We start from the raw sequence: 26,238 nt of genomic DNA, 5'->3' as shown, positions 1-26,238 counted from the left end.
TGTGTGTATGGCTGTGCCTGTGTGTGCGAGTTTGTTTTTCTGTCTGTACATATCTCTCTGTGTATGTGTGTGTGTCTGTGTGTGTGTGTCTGTTCGAAATGGACTTGACTTAATCTTGGAACAAAAGTACATCTTATCAGCTGACAACATTGCGATAACCGGACATTTCTAAATCTGCTGTGTGAGATATCTCCGAGAAGCAATGTTGATAAATGCTGATGTCATTAAATTCATTTCGATATTCAGAGAGGGCTCCAGTAGACAATATATTTTGTTTCGTCAAAAAAAAACTGCATATCAATCGACCGGTCCTTTAAACAAAATGTGAAAAAAGTAAATTCCAAGAAAATCTTTCTTCGCAATAACTTATCAGTAAGTAGTGACACCATGTCTATACCGTATTCCATATTCCACGAACATAAACCTTCTTTGGATGCCTGACGCTTTCAGGACAATCTAAATATGTACAGAGTATTCCCTCACCCTGCATCAGTGTACCAGCAACACAATCTGTCAAGCGTGTGCTAGAGTATTCTACAGTGAGGTGAAACGTCGCGTCCAAGACAACTGCACGGGGCTGCCTAAAAGCCGGGCCGGGCCGGGCCAAAGTTGTATTGGCGAATTACTCCATTATCGGCGACCATACCTACATAGTGTAACAAACATTCCTGTTCTAGCAAGGTTAACATGTACTTCAAAGATCACACTTACAGCCTTTTATGACAGTGGAACAACTCCCAGGCTTCACACTAATTTCAACTATTGTAAAAGTATTTGATCGTGGATTAGTGATTATTTACCTTTGTGGACATCCGGATGACGTTTTGTTGACGTCCGGATGACGTCTGACAGTTCCGAGATTCCGACAGCCATTCTGGATTCATTCCGACGGAATATTCCAAGATCGTAATTATTCAAGCATACACGTTACAGTTACAGTTACGGTTATCACAAATCGCAAGTGATTTGTCGTCCCTATAAAATATTAAAGTTTACAGTCTATATTTAGATGTTTTGACAGTCGTCGATTGTCATCGCGATTCTGACAAAGTGAAGCAGGCAAATGGAAGTAGTCTCAAGTTGTATGGCAGGACCAGGATGACGATTCAGGTCATGACTGTCAGTAAACAAGTTGACTTCCTAGTAGCAGACATCAGAGGGTCAGCTATATTGGGACTAGACTTCCTGGGGCGTTATCAAGCAAAGTTAGACGTGGAACGTCGAGAACTACGTCTGGGGAAGGAGAGGGGCGTCTCCTCACAGAGAAGCGAGAAGTTGTGTTGGAGATTGTCAACACAACAAGAGGTTATTATTCCCAGTTGTGGGGAAGCGTTCATACCGTGTGTAATGAGACCAGGGGCTGGACAGACAACTGCCGGAGAAGGATTAATCGAACCCGACGGCGACCATACCTACATAGTGTAACAAACATTCCTGTTCTAGCAAGGTTAACATGTACTTCAAAGATCACACTTACAGCCTTTTATGACAGTGGAACAACTCCCAGCCATCACACTAATTTCAACTATTGTACCAGCATCATGTTGTATGTTATAAGGATGACATGATACCTTTAAGCAGCGTTTTTCCAAGTTACAGAATCAAGTATAGCAGTAAATTCCAACTTGAGTCACGCCAGTCATGTTTACAGTCGCCATCTTGGATTTTCTGACGTCACAGTTGCGTGTCATGAGACCTTACGTCACCTATAAGAAGACCTGTCAAGGTGAACTTCGGGGCGGCAATATTTTGACTTTGACAAGCAAGGTAGGGTTCCAGGGTTACGTCACCGCTAAATTATATTTTTCGCATTCTAAGAGATTTTTATTGTATAGCTTTTAATCTAAATGGCTAAATAATATTAATACTTGGTCTGCTCTCAAAGTATTTGATCGTGGATTAGTGATTATTATATACCTTTGTGGACATCCGGATGACGTTTTGTTGACGTCCGGATGACGTCTGACAGTTCCGAGATTCCGACAGCCATTCTGGATTCATTCCGACGGAATATTCCAAGATCGTAATTATTCAAGCATACACGTTACAGTTACAGTTACAGTTATCACAAAGTGATTTGTCGTCCCTATAAAATATTAAAGTTTACAGTCTATATTTAGATGTTTTGACAGTCGTCGATTGTCATCGCGATTCTGACAAAGTGAAGCAGGCAAATGGAAGTAGTCTCAAGTTGTATGGCAGGACCAGGATGACGATTCAGGTCATGACTGTCAGTAAACAAGTTGACTTCCTAGTAGCAGACATCAGAGGGTCAGCTATATTGGGACTAGACTTCCTGGGGCGTTATCAAGCAAAGTTAGACGTGGAACGTCGAGAACTACGTCTGGGGAAGGAGAGGGGCGTCTCCTCACAGAGAAGCGAGAAGTTGTGTTGGAGATTGTCAACACAACAAGAGGTTATTATTCCCAGTTGTGGGGAAGCGTTCATACCGTGTGTAGTGAGACCAGGGGCTGGACAGACAACTGCCGGAGAAGGGTTAATCGAACCCGACTTGCGTTAGGATTACAGAATAAAGGGCTAATAGTCGCAAGGGTGATGTTGACATTAAGAAGTAGATTGTACCAATTAGAGTTTTCAGACCCCATCCAGATCCTGTTGTGATGAAAGGAGGACTTACAACAGGCATTGTTAGACGTTTAGACAATTTATAAGAACAGACACCTGATCCTGATGACATTACAGGTACAGGTGATACAAGTGTTCCTGAATATTTAAGAGATTTATGGAACAGAAGTTGCAGTGAACTGACAGAATCACAGAGCAAGGATGTAGCAGTTCTGCTCAAGCAGATGTATTTGCAGCTGACTCCAAGGAACTTGCAAAGACAAGTATTGTTAAACACAGTATCAACACAGGGGACGCCACACCAGTACGACAGCATTATCGCCGCCTGCCAATTGTACAGCAAGAAACTGCAGATACAATGGTTCAAGACATGTTGGAGCAACAAGTTATCGAGCCTTCATCAAGTCCCTGCACCCCCCCCCCCCCCCCCCCCACCCCCCCACCCCCCCCCCCCCCCCCACCCCCCCCCCACCTGCTGGCTAGACTGAGAACAGTGTTTGACGGATTTTGAGAGGCTGGGCTGAAGTTGAAACCCTCCAAGAGTCACTTCTTCAAGAGACAGGTGACTTATTTGGGGCACGTTGTGTCAGCCGAAGGAGTGAGTACAGATCCTCAAAAGGTAGAGAGTGTGAGAGATTGGCCCATACCTAGCAATGTGAGTGAGGTTCGGAGATTTTGGGGCCTTGCATCATACTACAGGCGCTTCATTCAAGGTTTTGCAGATATAGTCAGACTCCTCCATTGCCTGACAGAGAAGAATTCTATCTTCACCTGGAGTCAAGAATGTGATGAAGCTTTCAACCTATTGAAGGAAGAGTTGATTTCTGTCCCCATCCTGGCCTATCCAAATCATACAGATCAGTTCATCTTAGACACAGATGCGAGCAACTTTGGCATGGGTGCTGTATTATCACAGGACCAAGACGACAGTGAAAAAGTTGTTGCATATGCCAGCAAGACCCTGTCTAAGCAAGAAAGAAATTACTGCGTCACAAGACGAGGGTTGTTAGCTGTTGTCACTTTCATCAAGTATATTTGCCATTATCTTTATGGGCGGAGATTCTTGATTCGAACAGATCATGTCTCCTTACGTTGGCTCCTAAATTTCGAGGATCCAGAAGGACAGTTGGCAAGATGGTTAGGAGTGTTGAGCGAGTATGATTTCCAGATTGAGCAACGTCCTGGCAAGAAACATGGCAATGCGTATGTATGAAAACCCTGCAAGCAGCGTGGAATGGAAGACACAGCAACAAGGATGTTAGCACAAGTCATTGTAGAGCCAGAGTGGTCTCTATCCAAGATTCGCACTGAACAGATGTTTGACCCAGATTTGAAGCCCATTTTTGATCTGCTAGAGTCACATGCAGCAAAACCTAAATGGGAAGATTTGTCCAGTGAGTCGGCTACAACCAAAGTCTATTGGGGTCTTTGGGACGCGTTAGAGATTGTGGAAGGGGTACTTTGCCTTAAATGGTCAGATTCAAGCGGTAATCAGAAGTCCCTTTTGACAGTAGTTCCACGCTCCTTGCAGAAACAGATTTTATATGAAGCACACCAAGGAAAGGCAGGGGGACACTTTGCCTACATGAAAACACTCTCCACGGTGAGAAAGAGATTCTACTGGCATGGGACGTCTGATCAGATCAAGTCTCTTTGTGCAATCTGCAAGACTTGCGCTGCACAACGCAAGCCGACCAGAAAATCTAAAGCACCTTTACAGCAGTACAGTGTTGGAGCACACCTGGAGAGATTGGCAATTGACATCTTAGGTCCATTTCCTGAAACAGAAAGTGGAAACAGAGTCATATGTGTGGTTGGTGACTATTACACCAAATGGATGGAGGCTTATGCACTACCTAACCAAGAAGCGAAGACAGTTGCTAATGCTTTAGTTGAACAATTTATTTGCAGATTTGGGGTTCCACATGAAATCCACACAGATCAGGGGAGAAATTTTGAGTCAGGACTCTTTTCTGAGATTTGCTTGATTTTTGACATCCAAAAGACAAAAAACACTCCGTTCAACCCAAAGTCTGATGGCATGGTTGAAAGATTTAACAAGACAGTGGTTGATATCTTGGCCCAGTATCTGGATCCCCTATGTCAAGGACTGGGACAAGAAACTACCATTTGCACTGATGGCTTACCGCAGCGTCGCCCATGGACGACCAAACAGACCCCAAACAAGATGGTGTTCGGAAGAGAGCTATGCATGCCCGTTGATGTGATGATACAGACTCCATATACCGACAAAGTTCAAGTTGAAGAATATCCCATGAAAGTAAATGAAAATCTTTTAGATGCATGGGATCAGGCGAGGATCAACTTGAAAGATACTGGTCATAGACAGAAAAAGAATTATGACAGACATTTACACAGCAAATCATTTTCAGTTTGGTATAAACTATGGTGCCTCTTTAACAGGCGCTACAAAGGACTTTCTCCCAAGTTACAGATGAAGTGGTCAGGTACGCCGTCAATCAACCGTGACCAAGGCTATTTCATACCCCCGGCGTACCATCAACTCATCAAAGACCCCAATCAGCCATAATCCTGTTCTTTATATTACTGGCTTCATCCTTTGTTTATGTCACTGACTTCACCGATGATTGTCATCACTACCCCTGTGTGTACATAACAGGCTTCTCTACTCCATGATAACAATATCTACTCTACTGTATAAACATTGCCTCCGACTTGTACATATACTTGCCAACCACTCTGTATATCACTTGCTTGATAACGGTGTTAGAAGCTACACCGAAACGTCGCTCTTAATTGTAATAAAGAAGTTGTTTATCCATAAATTCTTATCCATACTTAGTCTATAGATGTAAACACATTTGATCATACATCTGTGAGTTTAAAGTTGATTTTGACAGCCCGGGCCAAGTCAAACCGAACACAGACCAATCACTTCTAATAAAGAACTTTGAGAATGTAGAGGGAAAAGGGTTCCCCTTTGAGCACTGTGTTTTCTTTAACTACTGCAATATGAGACACTAAAGTGATATACAGGTAGATTAAATACTAGTCTTTAGGTGTAAAGAATGTTTAGTTACTTAAGAAGTGCTAGGACAGTTATTAACCCGACCCCATTATTGGCCCGACTTTAAGACAATCCCTTATTGCACTTATATAGCGACGTGCATGCACGTGTGTGTGTGCGCGAAATACGCATATGTCGGAAAGCTCAAGTTAAATTCCTAATTAAAGTAAGTACGTGTTTGTGTGGCTGCTTGTACTAGTCCGGACTTATGTCGATTAATAGTGCTAGACCACTGAGATACCATGCCACAGTTTAACATGAATACCCCACTCAGACACAGTATACTGACTCCTAGCCGACCAGTCCTTAAGCACCTTAATGCCGACAGGGTAACAACAAGTACCATCTTTTAACGTCTTTTGGTATGACGCGCCTGGAGATATCCGGGCGGACGCTCTACGAGTGCTTCACAGACGTATTGTAAGATGGGGATGTACATGTGGCAGTTGTTCAGTTGCACTGACGGAGTAACAAACATCTTACGCCTCAATACAATACGATGCGATACGATGCGATACGATACGATACGATTTTATGCCTCTCAGCCCATAATTCTCAGTACAAGCAGTTTATGTGATACATAATAATACATTATCGTAATTGCCATTACAAATACGTATTAACTCTCATACTTTAACATAGGCTTACAATAGTCTTAGCGCTAAGATCGTTTTGTGCAAGTGGACCCTGGACATTAATTCCTCTAATCACATATTCATAGTGTTATGTCTTCTGGAAACAGTCTTTGCCAATAGTGTGAGTTTGGTTTAACGCGGTAGTGAACACTTGTTCAGTCATATTCCTGCGTGTCTGCATGATGTGAGAAGAAAACTCGACGTTTACCACTTGGATGAACTACACGAGCAGAGGTATGGTGCTCACACACCTAGAAACATTATCGGGGTGAGACTGGGATTCGAACCCTTGATCATTGGTTTCTGGCGTTCTGGCTCGCCTAAGGGGCGCCACTTTGAACAGCGAATTGCGGGACTTTAGGCGACTGGGTCACGTGACCCCTTGCCAGTAGGAACAGGAAGGTCGCTTTACATATGGCGTGTATTTCACAATGTACGACTTACCAGCAGTGATGCGAGTAGCGGCTGCTTATACGACGCACTATAGCTAGTTGTGGTTGTGTATTGTAGTTATTCAGCGCCTACGTCCTTGTGTCCTTGACCCTTACTTTATATACAGTGAACTCCCTTAGCAGGGACATTGTCCGGATTAATAAATGTCCCGATTAACGAATGTCCAGATTAACACATGTCCACATTAACGGATGTCCGGATTAACGAATGTCCGCATTAAAGCGTGTCCGGAGCGTTAACGAATCATAGGAAAGTCTCATAATTATATCTAGACATTCCCTACAAAACTTGACCGGTTGGTGGGATTTCCGTAATAACGGGGTTTTGCTGTATGTGGTCCTAACTTGACACTGATAATGGCTACTCCAATATATCTGCATCGTATGTCACTCTAACTGAGCGTACGGTTTTGATTAGTAATGATAAGCCTCCCAGATTCAATAAAATACATTATGGCACAAAACAAGCTTACCTGTCGAAACGTGCCTGTTTCATCTTCAAAGAGAGATATGAGATATCCTTGTACAAGCTTCACTTTCAGTGTCTGAAGACGCGAGTCTCCAAGTCTCTGTATACTCTCCTTCGGGGAGTTTGCTGGCCGCCGTGTTGAAGTTGAGCTCTTCGAATATTGTCAATCTTCTCAAATTCCTTCAATTTGGAAACAAATTCATATAAATTTGGATGGGCCTTTCCTAAGCTTCTATTCAGGCGTGAATGCCATCCTTCGAGGTGACTGTTTGTTCTCGGCCCTGCATTGTTGTGTTGGTTCGACATTCGAATCTGAAACTGGGCTTCATCATCCAGCCATGTAGACGTCACGTAGTCAGTGAAGTTGTTCAAAAGCGGAATGTCCGGCCTATCTTCCAGGATCTCTAGCCATGCATCTTGAACTGTGTCTGGTGGCAGGAGAGGGAGGCAGGCAGATCGTCTGATGATTCTCTGGATTTCTGCATCCTCTCTGTAGAGTCTAACAAGACCAAGTGCTTCGACCTTGCGCAGAATACACTGGCTGTAATGGAACAAACGCCCACGAAGATCAGAGCTAGGAAATGTCTCTTCCAAGGCCTGAATAGCTGGCAGCTCAAAGTCAGTTTCGATGGTGATAGGGAGAAGTTCTGCATCAGTAACAGTCTCAACAGTACTCTTGAGTTGGCGATACCTGAAGCCTCCAAACAAGACTTGCTGACCTCCAGCCTGAGAAGTGATGAACTCAACTTTCTGTAACGCAGCCATCATAACACCGTCACCAAAGTATTCCACACACCTTTTATACTATTTCAGGGGTTTTAGAATAAAATACTCCTAAATAAAGTAATAGGTTAAAAATATGAGTAAAAGTGTGAATAGGATTAACTAATAAAAACAAAGTTGATAAGTAAGTGTTTGATCTCTGAGTTAATTGGTTAATCCTTCTAACTGAGAAGGCATTGAAACTAAATAAAGTATTTTGATAACTAACCAAAACAAAGAAACATTTGCATGTCTCACATTAACCTTTAAATTATTTTGTGTCTGAAAGGCCGTGTGGCCGTTGTTTTTTAATCTACTGTTGATACCACATGTATGTAAAGCAGCATCTTCCTTTTCTCTCGCTGTTACATTGTGGACCATTCCATTTTTCACCAGGTAAGATAGCATTTCACTACTCTCAGTCTACACTAATTACTAATTTATATTCAGTCTGCCTACACTAATTACTAATTTATATTCAGTCTGCCTACACTAATTACTAATTTATATTCAGTCTGCCTACAAAAAAAGTGTAGGCAGATTGAGATGTAGGCAGACTGAGAAGTTACCGATACCACGAGATCCATTCGTTTGTCTCTTCCTACAAACAATCTGACCCAGATCCCCACGGGGTAGGACAGTGTGATGACACCAGGTGTTAGCGATACACGTGGGCATGATCCGAGCACCTGTCGTATATGTGTGCGTGTGAGTGATGAGGAACGTATACAGTGGGCGACAGTACATTACGACGACCGCTCAAACTAAGGCACAACAGGTGTGATGAAATGGAGTTTAACGTCGCGTCCAAGATTATTGCACATATATAGCGACATGCATGCACGTGTGTGGCTCCTTGTACTAGTCTGGACCTATGCCTATTTATTGTGTAAGCTCAATGAAATACCATGCCGCAGTTTAACATGAATACCCCACTCAGACACAGTATACTGACTCCAAGCCGACCAGTCCTTGTTTTAGCCCCTTAATGCCGTAACGACAAGTACTACTTTTAACGTCTATTGTGTATGACGCGGCCGAGGATCGAACCCCGGACCTTCTGCTCTCCGGGCGGACACTCTACCACTAGACCACGGAGGCGGCCCACAGGCACAACAGTGTCCCCTGTTTAAACAAACAGCTACATATATGTGACATATATTATCAAATATTAACATCAATGAGAACATGATTCCTATACGTTATGTACATGCGTATGTGTAGTAGATTAGATGACTATTAACTATGACAAAAACATGAAATATGAATTTTAAAAATAAATATACATATTAATCTAAAACATCTAAGCGATATATGAACCACAATTTACGATCTCGTTGTCCAAAAGAAAATCAGATGATTTTTGACGAACGTGTACCCAGTTCCAGAGAACATGAGTTCTGTGGGACAAGGCAATATTTATGGAGCGCTTCCACAAAAGCAACATTTCCTCTGTAGCATTCGGCATACAACACACTCAGGAACACCTAGCTAACTACGGGTCCCGAGGACCGCCTTCGTGGTCTAGTGGACGGAGGTCAGTGGTTATATCCAATGCCTCTTCATACCTAAGATGTTAAAATGTGATATTTGTTGTTACCCTGCCTGGCGCTCGGCTTTAAGGCTGTAAAACAAGGACTGGTCGGCTCAGAGTCAGTAAACTGTGTCTGAGTGGGGTAGCCATGTTAAACTCTGGCATGGTATCTTAGTGGGCTAGCACTTTAAAATCTGCTTTAGTCCGGACGAGTACAAGCAGCCATACACACACGCGCGCGCATGCACACGCACCTGCATGCACGTCGCTATATATAGTTTTCATCCAGATTCACTTGCACTTCCTTGATAGGCGTGGTCGTGTCTCGCGACGTCGAAATGAACGTATATCGCGCAGATCATCACGGTCATATCGAATCTCCAAACAGTTCACCCCAAAGCTGTTTGTACGTTTACTAGACGTGTATTTTGGTATGGCCGATCACACAGATACTATGTGCCAGCAGGATTGTCCAGTGTTCACCATATTTACAGTTTTGTCGTAGTTATAAATATATCTAATGTGTTCAAGACATTAGCTTCTTCACTGTTTTTATCCTGTTTTTATGGACATTGCGAACTACCTGTGCCTACTATATTTGCCTACTACCTTTGTCTTCTATATTTGCCTACTACCTTTGTCTTCTATATTTGCCTACTACCTTTGTCTTCTATACGTGTCTACTATCTGGGCATACCAGCTGTCTCTACTTTCAGTGCCATTTATCTGGGCCTACTATATTTGCCTACTACCTTTGTCTTCTATACGTGTCTACTATCTGGGCATACCAGCTGTCTCTACTTTCAGTGCCATTCATCTGGGCCTACTATATTTGCCTACTACCTCTGTCTTCTATATGTGTCTACTATCTGGGCATACCAGCTGTCTCTCCGTGCCATCTTGGCCTATTATCTGGGCTACTATATGGCCTACTATATCGACCTATTATATGGTCTATTATATGGCCTACTATCTGGGCCCATTATATGGCCTACTATACGAGTATACTATATGGGCCTACTATATGGCCTACTATTTGCCTACTACACGGGCCTACTATATCGACCGATTATATGGCCTACTATCTGGGCCTATTATCTGAGCCTACTATATGGGCCTTCTATACAGGCCTATTATATGGCCTACTATCTGGGCCCATTATATGGCCTACTATACGAGTATACTATATGGGCCTACTATATGGCCTACTATTTGCCTACTACACGGGCTTACTATATCGACCGATTATATGGCCTACTATCTGGGCCTACTATCTGAGCCTACTATATGGGCCTTCTATATAGGCCTACTACCTGGGCCTATTGTATGGGCTTGCCATCTGGGCCCACTATAGTGTTTCCTCCCATGCGAAGATACTACGCCATGATGTTCTGAATTAACGGGGTTTGCATGTGTTTGTGACGGGGGCCACCGGTGGGCCGGGATACGCTCACCTTTTAGCGAACACCTGGTATTGTTACTATTTGATAGTGATTCAGAAACACATGCTCATGATATAGTCGTAATCGTGCACTCGACATTCAGACAGGGATTACGTATCAAATGAAAGGGTTTTATTGCTTTATAATAACATTGGCTTTACATGGTCCTGTAAATCTAAAAACAACTTGTCAAACCTTCCGATTACAGGCGACCGTTTAGTAAACAGTTAATGGTCCTTTTGTTTCCTCAACATTTTTTATATGTCAGTTCAGTCATGTTCACAGAGATGAACTAAAGTAATGGAATGACGGTGAGGCGAAGCGCACATAAAATACATAGACGACACCACATAGAACTTCATCAATGATTGTTTTGAAATCTTTACGAAAGTCTAATGATGGCACTTTGGTACCACAAAAAAAATTCAAATCGAAGTTTCTCGTTATTTTCATTATTTTTTTCGTTAATTCGAGATTTTGTCTCACTTACTCACTTAAATAACTTATAAATAACCACTCAAAATCCACGACAGAAGCAATTATTTGCATAAAACAGATTCGGAACATTGACATTGTTAAATTGCTCTAAAGCTTATTGATTTAAGCCACGCCCTCTTGATCATCTACAAAATAGTAAGTAGTTGATTGTTTGTATAATTATACATTCGTACAGACACTCACACACACACTTTCTCACACTCTAATACACACATACACACGCACTCACCCTCACACACACACACACACACACACACACACACACACACACACACACAGTCACCCTCACACAAACACACACATACACACAAACACAGTTGTGTAAATTGCGAAAGGTAGACACCAAGGGATAAAGCTGCTGGAATTTTGCTCTACATAGGGAAGTTGTAGTCATCCCTCTTGTCATACAACTGATTACATTGGATCACGGAGCAACGCTGGGGGCAACATGGGAATGCAGTTTGAAACCAAATGACGCTCCCTCAGCTTACCCTACTTTCGGACAAAACGCATAATTGTTTTGTTTACAATCCGAGCCACAGAGGAACCGCCACCCACGCTAGAGTGAGGCCCAACATACAGAGGAACCGCCGTCCACGCGAGAGTGACACCCAACAGAGCAACCGCCGTCCACGCTAGAGTGAGGCCCAACATACAGGGGAACCGCCGTCCACGCGAGAGTGACACCCAACAGAGCAACCGCCGTCCACGCTAGAGTGAGGCCCAACATACAGAGGAACCGCCATCCACGCTAAAGTGACGTCCAACGTACAGAGGAACCGGCGTCCACGCGAGAGTGAGGCCGAACATACAAAGGAACCGGCGTCCACGCGAGGGTGACGTCCAACATACAGAGGAACCGCCCCCCACGAGGGAGTGACGCCCAACATACAGAGAAACCGCCGTCCACGCTAGAGTGACGCCAAACATACAGAGAAACCACCGTCCACGCTAGAGTGACGTCCAACATACAGAGGAACCGCCGTCACGCGAGAGTGACGTCCAACATACAGAGGAACCGCCGTCCACGCGAGAGTGACGTCCAACATACAGAGAAACCGCCGTCCACGCGAGAGTGACGCCAAACATACAGAGAAACCACCGCCCACGCGAGAGTGACGCCAAACATACAGAGAAACCACCGTCCACGCTAGAGTGACGTCCAACATACAGAGGAACCGCCGTCACGCGAGAGTGACACCCAACATACAGAGGAACCGCCGTCCACGCTAAAGTGACACCAAACATACAGAGGAACCGCTGTCCACGCTTGAGTGACACCCAACAGAGCAACCGCCGTCCACGCGAGAGTGACGCCCAACATACAGAGGAACCGCCGTCCACGCTAGAGTGACACCCAACAGAGCAACCGCCGTCCACGCTAGAGTGACGCCCAACATACAGAGGAACCGCCGTCCATGCTAGAACGATGGTAGAGTAACTCCCAAAATACAGTGGAACCGCCGTCCATGCTAGAGTGACCCCCAACAAACAGAGGAACCGCCGTCCACGCTAGAGTGACACCAAACAGAGGAACCGTCATCCACGCTTGAGTGACGCCAAACATACAGAGAAAGCGCCACCCACGCGAGAGTGACACCCAACAGAGCAACCGCCGTCCACGCTAGAGTGAGGCCCAACAAACAGAGGAACCGCCGTCCACGCGAGAGTGACACCCAACAGAGCAACCGCCGTCCACGCTAAAGTGACACCCAACATACAGAGGAACCGCCACCCACGCTAGAGTGAGGCCCAACATACAGAGGAACCGCCGTCCACGCGAGAGTGACACCCAACAGAGCAACCGCCGTCCACGCTAGAGTGAGGCCCAACAAACAGAGCAACCGCCGTCCACGCTAGAGTGAGGCCCAACATACAGAGGAACCGCCGTCCACGCGAGAGTGACACCCAACAGAGCAACCGCCGTCCACGCTAAAGTGACACCCAACATACAGAGGAACCGCCACCCACGCTAGAGTGACGAGCAGGAACCTTTTAAAAGAGGTTCATAGCGAACGTGATTTTTCAGATGCCATTATACACACGTGAAGTACATATACATAATTAATAATTAAAGACGCATTGACAAAGACAAACCAACTGAGGGATTTATCACATGTGAAAATCATAACCAGGTTAAAGCAATAAGGCTTTAAGTATCGCAATTAACAATATGACTCTCACTGCGTGAGATACGTCTAACAGGCAAATATACACAAGTTAGCAACACCGATAAGAACAAGGCAGTTATAATAACTTATACAGCTGGCCTGACCTGAAAAGAGAGGGTATCAAATCTAACACAGGTATAAGTTACTGTCACGCCAGTATAAATAGATCAACATACATTGGATCAAACCACCTGTTATATATATATAATATATATACCAGCTTTTGTTTGCAACTTGTAGCGACTCCGGACTTTGAACTTCCGTCGAGCTAACGATGCTGCCGTACAAACTTGTCCAGTGCAGCCGTTTCGTGAACAATTGTGCACCCTGTGATAACAGCATGAAACCTGGCACAGTTGTAGGTTATGATATTCCAAACAGTTTCAGATATTGGGCCACCCAAACAATTCCAAGATGGCCGCTAAATCCAATATGGCTGCCATGGAGGAATGAAATTCTAGTAAATTTCGTTTGAACATGATCCACAACCTAAATATATTATGAAAAATGAACATTTTGGAATTCATTTACCCAACACTGCATCTGTAAAGTAAATAACTATATTTTAGTAAACAATTTGTTTTGAGTTAGGTAATCTAAAGTGTGAAAAATGAAACATTGTGCCAAGTTTCATGCTTTTTTTCATGAAGTGCAGGATTGACCCTATATCTGTCACGACACGGCTGCAGAAGAAATACAGCTTCAATCTTACATTTTGTTTGCTTGCTGTTTAAAGCCGCACTCAGCAATATTCCACCTACATGACGGCAGTCTGTAAATAATCGAGACAGGACCAGACAATCCAGTGACTGATATCATGAACATCGATCCACCCAATTTGGATACAATGACATGCATCAACCAAGTCAGCGAGCCTGACCACCTGATCGCGTTAGTCGTCTCTTACAACAAGCATAGACGCCTATTAGAACAAGAATGGGTTGTTGAAGAGCTATTCTATCCTGGATCTTCTGGTGTCCCCCGCCGTGATATTGCTGGAATATTGCTAAAAGCGACGTAAAACCATACTGACTCACTCACTAACCCTGATTTCAATCTTATATACCTTAAGGGGCAACAGAGCGCGGACGCCGGAGTAGAAAACCACCTCTGGGGTAGTTTATCACACCAAGCGGTCAGCCAAGGCTATAAAGTGTGTTTGTTTACATATATAAATCTGATACTAAGGATTAGCATTTTAACAAACACATATAATAAGACGATCATAAGGTGCAGCGTTTGCACTTTAGAAAGATGTTCTATATACAATAAAGGCCTATCTGGTTTACTAGTTACCGTCAAAAAGGTACTAAAACCCGAGTGAGTTTAATATACACAAAGCATAAGCAACAAAATTACAAGGGATCGGCCTTCAACCTCCACCTTGGCATACATTCAACCAGATTACTAGAACTCACCACCCGACCCTACTGGATCCAGAAACATGACTGTATGACAAGCTGTAGGAATCTCGGAATCTCCTAGGGGCGGTCGGGTAGCCTGGTGGTTAAAGCGTTCGCCCGTCACGCCGAAGACCCGGGTTCGATTCCCGACATGCGTACAATGTGTAAAGCCCATTTCTGGTGTCCCCCGCCGTATTATTGCTGAAGTATTGCTAAAAGCGACGTAAAACCATACTCACTCGCTCACTCGGAATCTCCAGGTGTAAAATATTTTATATATTCTAAACAATGGTACTCGTACAATATTTTCTCTTTCAAACTGTAATGTGACATGCAACATCAATAACAGGCGTCTGCATTTTTAATGAACTGTACACAGTAAGCCTACGAAATCTATGAAATGTGAAACCCTTTCGCAAACCCTATCCCGCACAAACCATCCAGATATTTGTGGTCGATCGTTGTTTTCAAAAACGATCTGGCTCGCCTAAAGGATGCAACTCTACGCAGCGAATTCCAGTGGGTTCTGTTAATGCTCCCTTGTCAGCATTATGTTTGTACAGGGCAGTTGACCGAAATAATAATGTCATCACTCCATAACAAAATTATGTTGAATAATTTCATTGGTTCATGGCAACAGGATATCGTCATCTGCCGGAACTGCGTGTATATCATGGCCTGTATGGTCTCTCTGACCAATAATGTCACCTTCACACATGATTTTCCTTACCCTCTCCTTAAAAAGTGCCTTGGCCTCAAAATCATCGCACCATTGAATAAAAGTGGTTGACATCATCAGAGCTCGTAGAGATGCCGTAACGTGATCTGCTTTGATCTGGTCAAGTAGAATCACCACAATGTCAATTTTGTGTTTCAGAAATGAGTGCAGAGCCATCTGAAGCTCAAACTGACACCAGTCACTCTTCATGTACTCGTTGGAGATGACCAAGATGGTCTTTCTGCTGGTGTCCAAGGCATCCATGACGTTGTCGATGATGTATCTACCAATTGGGAAATCTCTGCTGTGCTCACACAGACTCAGCCCAACCTCCCCCTCGAGGAAGTTCAGAAGCTCGTCGTAGACCCAGTCCCCGTCGGGGTTGCTGTAGGAGACAAAGGCGTCGTATTGATTCTCTTCCGGTTCACCCTTGTTTTGTCGTCGTCGTCTGAACAGCGATATCCAGTAGAGGAGGTACCACCGATACCGATAGACTACCAACACTGTCACAGTGATGACCACGCTCGCAGACAATACAATTGTCAGAATGATTGTGTATAGTTTTGTAGCTGTGCATGATTTTTCTGTCGGATGGAAATCCGCAAGTCTGAGAGGTTTGATGTTCGGCGATCTGCATTCGTATCTGTGCGGGTACTGGGAAAACACGATACTCCCGTTAGCCCTGACTTGATCCATCCATGTCTTGAACCACAACAAATCACAGGTACAGATAAACGGGTTATTAGCTAAATCAATTTCCTTCACACTCAGACGGAACTCCAACGGCAGAGAGCTTTCATTTATTGTCTTGATGTTACATCCGTCAAAGAATATGCGCTTTATATTGGTAACATTGGCAAAGACGTCTTTATTCCAACCTGTTAACATGTTTCCTGAAAATGTTGCATTCTCCAGCTGTGTTAGTCTTGAAAATACTCCTGTTGGGAGTTCTTTGATAAATGTCCTCTGCATCGTGAGGTGTTTGACCTTGGTCAGTGTCAAGAGTAACGCCTTTAAGTCCATTACGCTTATATCTAACTTAGTGTTGGTGAGGTCAAGTGTTGTCAGGTGAGGAGTTTCAGAAAACAAAGAAGCAGGCTTGAATTTCTTCTTTGTCAGTTTAGGATTCTCCGTGAAAAGTATTTTAGTTAAAGATGTCGAGTTGAACGCCAAATCTTCCACATATTGTAACGACGTCAGCCTTGACAATTGAAGTTCTGTGAGTTCCGCGAAGTCGGCAAAGACATTATCGCTCAAAGTCTCGATTCTATTTTGTGAAAGAACCAACTTCTTTATTTTCTTCAAGCAGGATATACCACTAGTTTCCAAAATTCGGATGGCGTTGTCAAGCAGGACAAGTTTGCTCAGTTGGGGAATGGATGGAGCAGATTTGTTTAAACAAAGTTGAGGAACCTCCGTCAAGTCATTTTGCCCCAGATTCAAGTGTTTCAAGTTTGATACGATCTCTGTGACCGAGAGGCTTCGTAATCGATTCGTACTTAAGTCCAAACCAGTCAACTTGATCAATTTGCTCAAACCTGTTGCATTAAACGATTTCAATTGACGCATGTTAAGCTTCAGTGATTGAAGATTATCAAGATGTTGAAAGCTAGACGCAGATGTGGAATGCTTGTCAAGGATGAACGCTGATATCGAAACATCAGTGAGGTTACGGGAAACTTGTTTTATTGACTGTTCAAAGTCGGAAAGAGGAAAGTAATCCTGCTCCCAGGACAGTTTCTGTAAATAATGCAGGTCCACAAAGGCATTGGTGTCAATACCGGTGATGCTGTTATTCTTAAGGACGAGCTTTGTGAGACCACAATCAGTCAGGTTCTTCATGTGCTCTCTGGTCAGTTGGCCAATACTAGCGCTGCTCAGTTCATACTCCATAACGTATCTTGGTGCTCTTGGTACATAGGTGAGGACCACTCCATGACAGCCCATTTTATGCTTCTTGCTGCTACAAACGCAATATTTCTGACATTTATTTGCGTTGGCCGAGGCTTGCGTGATGACCAATAGAAAGACGATGCCGGAAAGACACCACACGTCCATTGTCAGGACTGTAACAGAAATTATAAACCATTACAAATGGAAAATGTGACATTTGAAGACATACTTAATACTGTAAAATAGCCCGTGTTATTCACCAAATTGAAATCAACCAATTATTGCAACACTCAAAGGGATACGAATTTAATCGAGTGAGTGAGGAGGGTGGGGTAGCTTAATGCCGTATTTCATTTATATCACGGTGTGTCGGCTTGATGTGGCTGGAAAGCCCGAGGTGGGGGACGTTTACCCTTTTTTTTGGAGTCCACGAGTACGGGTATGGTGGTAACAAACCACAGACTGGGCGAACCTGGGGTTCGAACCCACGATCGTGGGTTATTGGTAGGACTACGGGAAACAACTTCGCACAGACGGGAATTGAAAATAGTTCATATCATTATTGCATTGTCAACAGTGAGTGGGATTGTCAACCAATGGATGAGTGAGTGAGTGAGTGAGTGCGTGTTTTAGTAAGTGAGCTGGCGAGTGGGTGAGTGAATTATGTATGCAGGTGCCTGAGGCTTTCATAAACAATGTTAGAGTGAACAATAGAAGCATAACCTAGTTTTGTATGATATAAGAGGTGAATATCTTGGTCAGCGGATGGGAGAGGGGTGTGCGTCACACACCGATTCGAGTGTAAGTTATTTTATCAAATCTGCCACGAGTGTTGAGCCCTGTGAAGTGTTTTGTCGCATGCTACCCCATAAATTGTTTTATATCGCAGGTTCAACTTCTGGGGAGTCAAGTGAGAGAGACAGAGTCTTGTGTCACCAATACTATGACGCCCTGTACACGATCGACCCAGGACCAGACTGACACATGAATAAAACCCAAAGACCATTTTCACTGGCTCCAACAGCGCGCATGGTGGAGCCTGAGCTTTCCAGTAGTGATTGAGTGAGTTTAGTTTTACGCCGCTTTTAGCAATATCCCAGCAATATCACGAGGGGGGGGGGGGGGGGGGGGGGCACCAGAAATGGGCTTCACACATTGTACCCATGTCGGGATTCGAACCCGGTCTTCGGCGTGACGAGCGAACGCTTTAACCACTAGGCTACCCGACCGCCCCAAGCTTTCCAGTAATTACGAAAGGGACGAGGTTATAGGAGCATATTAGAAAGGGTTTTTTTTGTATCTGAGGGATAAATCTCAGCACTAATTGTCACGTTCTGACTGATCATTTCACGCTTTGTTCTCACATGTTTCTGTAAAGCCGTGAGTGAGTGAGTGAGTGAGTATGGGTTTTACGCCGGTAGGGATATGCCAGCAACATAACGGTGGGAGACACCAGAAATTGGCTTCTCACATTTTGCCCATGTGTGGATTTGAACCCGGGTATTCATCGTGACGAGCGGGCGCCTTCACCACTTGACTACCCCACCGCCCGAATCGCCGTGATATACAATCTTCAAAAAAAGAAACGCACAGGTAGTATGAAGTTCATTGAACCTGACTACACAAAAAATCCGGTATATAAATTAGATATATGTTATATGTGATATTCGACAAACGGAGCCATTGTCGATTTGCAATGTCTTATAACGGTATCGTTTTCACACTTGTTACAAAATGTCATGGAAGAAAACAGTAAAGCAAACTGCACGTGCATGTTATGGCATTCGTAACTCGTGGTAGTGGCTATAAAAAGGGAAGCATAAGACAATAAGTCATTCAATTGTCCACGATTTCTTCTTCACCGGCGAGATGGAAGACAACGTGTTTATCGTCGTCGAAATGAGCGTTTTGCCCCACATTGTGTACGTGAATTCGACAATTTCGGTGGCGGTAGTATCATGGTGTGTGTTTGGGGGGGGGGGGGGGGGGGTGGAGGGGGAGAGAGCATATCACACCAGGAGGTCTGACTTGGTTGTGGTTCAGGGAAATTTGACAGCAAATCGCTAAAGGAATCAAATTCTTCAACCTCACCTTCTTCCAATCATTGATCGCCAGAGCGAGCTGTTTTGACAGGACAACGCTCCACCGCACACAGCTCGTGTCACGGTAGACTACCTTCTTCATAATGCCAACATAAACGTCTTGCCCTGGCCGTCGATATCTCAACCCAATCGAACACCTCTGGGATGAACTCGATCGACGTTTACGTCAACGTCAGAACACGCCGCAGACAGCCCCCCACAACTGGCCAACGCGTTACACGCAGAATTCCTCAGGACAGAATTTGCACACTTAACAGTCAGTGCCGAGGAGATGCAGAGCCGTGATTGCTGCCCGGGGCGGTCACACGAGATACTGAGTTCAGCGCAGCCTTATGACATGACAATGAACAGTTTTCAATTCCTTTGTACACAGACAACATGTGACTATCGAGCCCCAAAATTTCATATTTGAATCTATGATATTGAATTAAATATATCGACTTTAGGTACAATAAATTTACTAAAATCTACCTTGCGTTTCTTTTTTTGAAGAGTGTATTACGACAGTTAAGTGGTAGTAAAACTATTCTCACTCACTCATCTCAAAAAGGGCTTGTCATTTCTTTGTAACGGAGTCCAAAGGTTACAAATTCGTCCGAGTCACGAGTGTCAGACAATCTTGGTTCTTCCGGTAGGTTTGACACAGCATGGACTTCCTCATTGTTCGGGGACCACAGGATGTAAACCATTTTACTTTGATAATATGTTGGCTTTTAATATTTATGTAGCATGAATTCATCTTGAACTATGGCCCTACCAACCCCTCAGCTAACATGGTGATAAGAACAGAATGAGTGAGTGAGTTGGGTTTAACGCCGCTTTTAACAGTATTCAAGTTATATCACGGCGTTAGTTGAGTGTGTTTGGTTTCACGTCGCTAGATAGGCGTCTTTAGTGGCGTGTTCTTGGTTTGACGTCACTAGATAGACGTCTTTTGTGGAGAGAGTTTGGACGTCGATAGATAGGCGTCTTTAGTGGAGTGTGTTTGGTTTAACGTCGCTAGATAGACGTCTTTAGTTGCGTGTGCTTGGTTTAACATCGATAGATAGGCGTCTGTAGTTGAGTGAGTGAGTTTGGTTAAACGTCGATAGATAGGCGTCTTTAGTGGAGTGTGTTTAGTTTAACGTCGCTCGCTAGACGTCTTTAGTTGAGTGTGTTTAGTTTAACGTCGATAGATAGGCGTCTTTAGTGGAGTGTGTTTAGTTTAACGTCGATAGATAGGCGTCTTTAGTGGAGTGTGTTTGGTTTAACGTCGCTCGCTAGACGTCTTTAGTTGAGTGTGTTTAGTTTAACGTCGATAGATAGGCGTCTTTAGTGGAGAGTGTTTAGTTTAACGTCGATAGATAGGCGTCTTTAGTTGAGTGTGTTTAGTTTAACGTCGCTAGATAAGCGTCTTTAGTGGAGTGGGGTTGGTTTAACGTCGCTAGATATGCGTCTTTAATTGAGTGAGTGAGTTTGGTTTGACATCGATAGATAGGCGTCTTTAGTGGAGTGTGTTTGGTTTAACGTCGCTCGCTAGACGTCTTTAATTGAGTGTGTTTAGTTTAACGTCGATAGATAGGCGTCTTTAGTGGAGTGTGTTTAGTTTAACGTCGATAGATAGGCATTTTTAGTTGAGGGATTGTGTTTGGTTTAACGTCGCTAGATAGTCGTCTTTAGTTGAAGGATTGTGTTTGGTTTAAACGTCGATAGATAGGCACCATTATTTGTGGGAATGTGTTTAGGTTAACGTCAATTGATAATAATAGGCAATTTGTATTGCGCATATTTCAACACCACTCAGGGGCATGCTCAAATCGCTGTTATTACCCAGGTCACTGGGTCAGTGTGCACTCAACAATCATTCTCAGCTCCCTGGGGGATTTACAACCCAAGCTGACTGTAAGGTGCTAGAAGGTTAACAACGACATTGCCAGCTCATCCTCGTGAGTGAATGTGTTTGGTTTAACGTCGATAGATAGATAACGCAACTTTGAACATTTTCAGGTACATCCAAACGTGCTGGCCTAATGTGGGAGGAAAACCATGTTGCAGGTCTTATATGTCTACCACTGTGCTGACAGTCACGTGCACGTGGAGCAAACGAGAGGACATACTCAGGGCGCATCTGGAATCTGGGAATAGAACACACGAAGCTAGGCTCCGGGCACACATACGGTAGACAACTCTAAACAGCGAATTGCTGCGCCTAGGACAATTGTCTCATCCGTGTCCCCTATAAGCTGCTCCGCTAAAAACATTTCTTAACAAATATTTTCGCGAATTATGTCCTCCAAAACGTTTGGTGTTTACGCTATTCCCGTATGTGGCTCAGCAGGCAACTAAGCGTTGTAACCAAGTGTTGTAACCAAGCGTTGTAACCAAGCTTTGTAACCTAGCGTTGTAACCAAGAGTTGTAACCAAGCGTTGTAACAAGCGTTGCAACCAAGTGTTGTAACCAAGCGTTGTAACCAAGCGTTGTAACCAAGCGTTGTAACAAAGCGTTGCAACCAAGTGTTGTAACCAAGCGTTGTAACCAAGCGTTGTAACAAAGCGTTGCAACCAAGTGTTGTAACCAAGCGTTGAGTCCCCCCCCCCCCCCCCCCCCCCCCACAAAAAAAAAAGTAATAGAACCTGTACTCTACTAAGAATGTGTTAGCCCAAATATAACATTTGTTACATATGACCACTATCTAAATGGCATTGTGTGTTCGATGTCAGGGAGGTCGAACTGTGCGTATGCCAATTCACGAGATAACTCCCGTAAAGGAAATGACCGTGTTGCTCAAAAGGGAAGTACATTATCTCCGAAATCTGACACGGAGAGAGGGGTGGTGGGGTGGGGGGTAGGGTGTCTTTACACGCAGGGAAAACAAAGGATGTGCAGAAATAGCAACTGTAAAAAAACGAATTAAGCTTCAATTACCTCCCGAGGCCGGTTAAACAGAACATGACCCGCCACATACATAAACTATGTAACAATTGTGTAGACATGCAATTTCGTGTTCACAGTAGACTATACTTCAAGTATATCTTTATGTTCAGATTAAGTTGTGATTCCAGAATAGATTTTACTCTTCGTTCAGACCTTTCAACTCGTGCGTATTTGCCGATCTACTAAACAGAAACTAAAGTAGATCCCGTGACAGTCACTGCCATTTTGGTTCCCACTCGATCTCGTCTCGAGCACATAATGGTCACGTTGACAAAAGTGGTGTTCTACTTGCTGATAACTTTGCCAAGTGTCAATACTCTTTTTGCTTCGTGTCTCGCAATGCGCCGTGTGTGATATGAGAAGTACAGTAGATTTATCAATTCATGGCTGCATATACCAAAAAAAGTAAAAGTATGAAAACTCACTCGGCCTGGGACAAGTCCTTGGGAGATGAGATTTCTGTGAGCCTGCAATGGTCCTCAACTTCCAAGCATGTGATCAAACTCAGCCGCACACGTTTTATGAAGTGCGACCCTCGCTGTGACTAAGCGAAGGCCGACAAACAATGCAAGCATACCACGTGACACCTGAGAACTGTGCACTCCCTGTGGCAGTTCAGCAGTCAGAGACTGACAGAGAGAAAGGGAAGGAAAGACAGACAGAGGCAGAGAGAGAAAGAGCGAACGAGAGAGAGACACATAGAGAGAGAGAGAGAGAGAGAGAGAGTATGAGTGAGTGAGTATGGTTTTACGCCGCTTTTAGCAATATTCCAGCAATATCACGGCGGGGGACACCAGAAATGGGCTTCACACATTGTACCCATGTCTTCAGTGTGACGAGCGAACGCTTTAACCACTGGGCTACCCGACCGCCCCGAGACACAGAGAGACAGAGAGAAGAGGGGAAGAGGAGGGGAGAAAGGGAGAGCGAGAGATAGTGGGAGAGGATAGAGAGAAAGGGAAATAATGAATTCTGTTAATAAAAGATAAAAGCGACAAAAGCATTTCCTTAATCATATGAAATCCATTCTACAATTCCAACCACATCATTAGCATATGTTTATGAATCAAGATGTCACAACAACTTGCACATGATGACAAATTGGATCTATGAACATTTTCCTCATATATATATGAAACAAAACACAACGAAGAATATTTCCTCATATGTATACAGAACAAAACACAACGTGAATACGTGAATGCGCTCTCCAACTTGTATCACCCCTGTAGAAATTTCAAGTATGAGGTCACCAAACATGGACGTCAAGTTGCTCAAAAAGTTTGTATATCAATACATGGAAAGTGTCCTATCTTTGTATTTAAGTTCCAAGTTATTGTGGGATAGACATAATACTTTGATTGTTAGGATTAAACGTCGACACTGCCGTAATAACGTTTTTGTCCTCTGTTGGAGTTATAGTTTGGAGATCTCAGATGACTGATCTCATGAAGATGGTTTCACAATGCGATCTGAAATTAGGTCTGTGGTCTGTAAAAAATCGAGTCTAAACCAGACAGTTCAGACCTTTTCTACCTCGCATCTTCACGGGTCTTCTGGACTATTGTGAAGTAAGATAAGTGTTTTAAGTATTTTAGACGCTTTTCACTCATACTATCACCAGCCGCAATGGTGCAAACTCACCTGGTGGGACAATATGGAAAACCAACCTCAGTGTGGTGGCTGAAAGAAAGACCAAGAAGTGATGCGTGTCCGTGTCTTTGTAATATACTGTAATATATAGTATTCGTGATAGAAAACGTATGATGTGCGAAAACCTATGCTGCTGAAAGCTCTGATCGAAAACAGGACTACCAGCGACGGATGTCCGGTTTTCGATCATATTTTTCGGAGTGTTTTTTTTTTAATCATTGATTATATTTTTACGCGGAAGATGATTTTTTCCGAGGACTCCTGTTTCCACGGAGATTTCACATCCCTGATGTAGGACAGACGCCATCCGTTCCAGCTTTGAAGGGTGCAGACCGCCTCCGTGGGCTAGTGGTAGAGCGTCTGGCGAGCCCCGGCCGTGTCATACCAAAAGACGTTAAGAAAACGTACTTGTTGTTACCCTGCCTTGTGCTCGGCATTACGGGGCTAAATCAAGGACTGGCCAGCTCGGAGTCGGTAAACTGTGTGTGAGTTGGGTATTCATGTTAAACTGCGGCAAGGTATCTTAGTGGGCTAGCACTATAAAATCGGTATTAGTCCGGACAAATACAAGCAGTCCCATAGGCACACACGTGCATGAACGTAGCTATATAATGGCAATAATCTTCGAAGCGACGTCAAACCCAATTTCACCTCACCTATGACTGTTTCGTCATGAAAACCGATGCGTGTCAAGGAAGTGATGTCATGATGCAAGCTCCTGCCCACCTCCATCAGGGAGACTATACTAAGATATAGACAGCAGACACACGTGTCGCTTGTGAAACAATTTTGAACGCAATGTTCAACCTCACCTAACCTCACTTCACTTCTCTAACAGTCGCTATATGGCTAAAATAATGCCGATGCGACGTTAACTTCTAACTCACTCAATCTTCTCTAACATTCAGCTGACACAGTACGACATAGGGGCGCTGATAAAACGTTTATCAAACACTTTACGCATACTTCAATACTTCCTGGAACAGGCACAAATGCACCTTCTCTACTCTTCTCACATTCCACACTATTCATTGTTCTTTTGTTGTATTACCCAGAAACACGGGAATGGTGACAAACCCGAGAACTGTTATCAGGGCGAAAACGGATTGGAAACAACTCTCAGTCTCTGGCCAACCTAAGGCACGTAACCCAAGACTGCAAATTGAAGAGCCTTACCTGACTTAATAAACCTCACACTTGAGGATGTTTTGTTTTGTAACCCACTGAGCCACCGGGGCAGGTGACGTAAGGTTGTTCAATTTTACAAGTCATGAATCCAGTTGGTCCATGCTGCACTGGTTTTTCTCAAAGATTGATTGAATTCCTTTTATATCGCAGAACATATATTGTTTCAACATAAGATACCTCGATGTTTTCTTATTACCTATGTGATGAGTTGGCTCATAAGTTGGACAAACCACGTATCCTTGGGACTACTTGTGATTGTAAACCCTGAGAGGAGGGAATATACCGAGGGGGCGGAGATCGTGATGAGTCATGCAACCCATGAGATCAAGAGGGTCTTCAACAAGTAAAGTAGCCTGCCTCTCAATTGGTTGACATTGACGGAAACGGGAGCCAGAAAAACTACCAAGAAACTGGCAAGATCCCCAAACCATTTTCTCTGATCTTGCTAGTGTTGGAATAAGCCAGGTATAGATGTAAATTACATCTGAGTACTGATTTATTTCCAGGAGTCAGAAGAAAAGAGTGAGTGAGTGAGTTGGGTTTAATGCCGCTTTTAACAGTATTCAAGTCATATCAGGGTGTGTCAGCTAAATGTGGGAGGAAAGCCCGAAGTGATGCAGGTCTCAGACATTTACCACTTTGGTGAAACCCACAAGCATGGGTTTGGTGCTGACAAACCTAGAAACATAATCGGGGCCAAGCGGGATTTGAACCCACAATCATTGGTTTCTGGTGTGCCCAAGGGACGCATCTCTGCACAGCAAATCGC

At 43.9% G+C, this 26,238-nt stretch overlaps 1 protein-coding gene across 1 annotated transcript; it reads right to left on the bottom strand.

Moving 5' to 3' along the window:
* Nucleotides 1-14,524: 14,524 nt before the first annotated feature.
* Nucleotides 14,525-23,189, bottom strand: LOC124112452 (toll-like receptor 13). Its single transcript, XM_046472560.2, has 2 exons — nt 23,054-23,189; nt 14,525-17,785 (listed from the first exon to the last, which is right to left on the bottom strand). Exon 2 carries the CDS (start codon nt 17,775-17,777, stop codon nt 15,630-15,632), a length of 2,148 nt encoding a protein of 715 aa, XP_046328516.2. The 5' UTR covers nt 17,778-17,785; nt 23,054-23,189; the 3' UTR covers nt 14,525-15,629.
* Between the last annotated feature and the right edge of the window lie 3,049 nt (nt 23,190-26,238).

Source organism: Haliotis rufescens, unplaced genomic scaffold (assembly GCF_023055435.1).
Source record: "Haliotis rufescens isolate VD_foot unplaced genomic scaffold, xgHalRufe1.0.p SCAF_12, whole genome shotgun sequence".
NCBI lineage: Eukaryota > Metazoa > Mollusca > Gastropoda > Lepetellida > Haliotidae > Haliotis > Haliotis rufescens.
The sequence above is the reverse complement of the archived record's forward strand: the minus strand, read 5'-3'. Positions and strand labels throughout refer to the sequence as shown.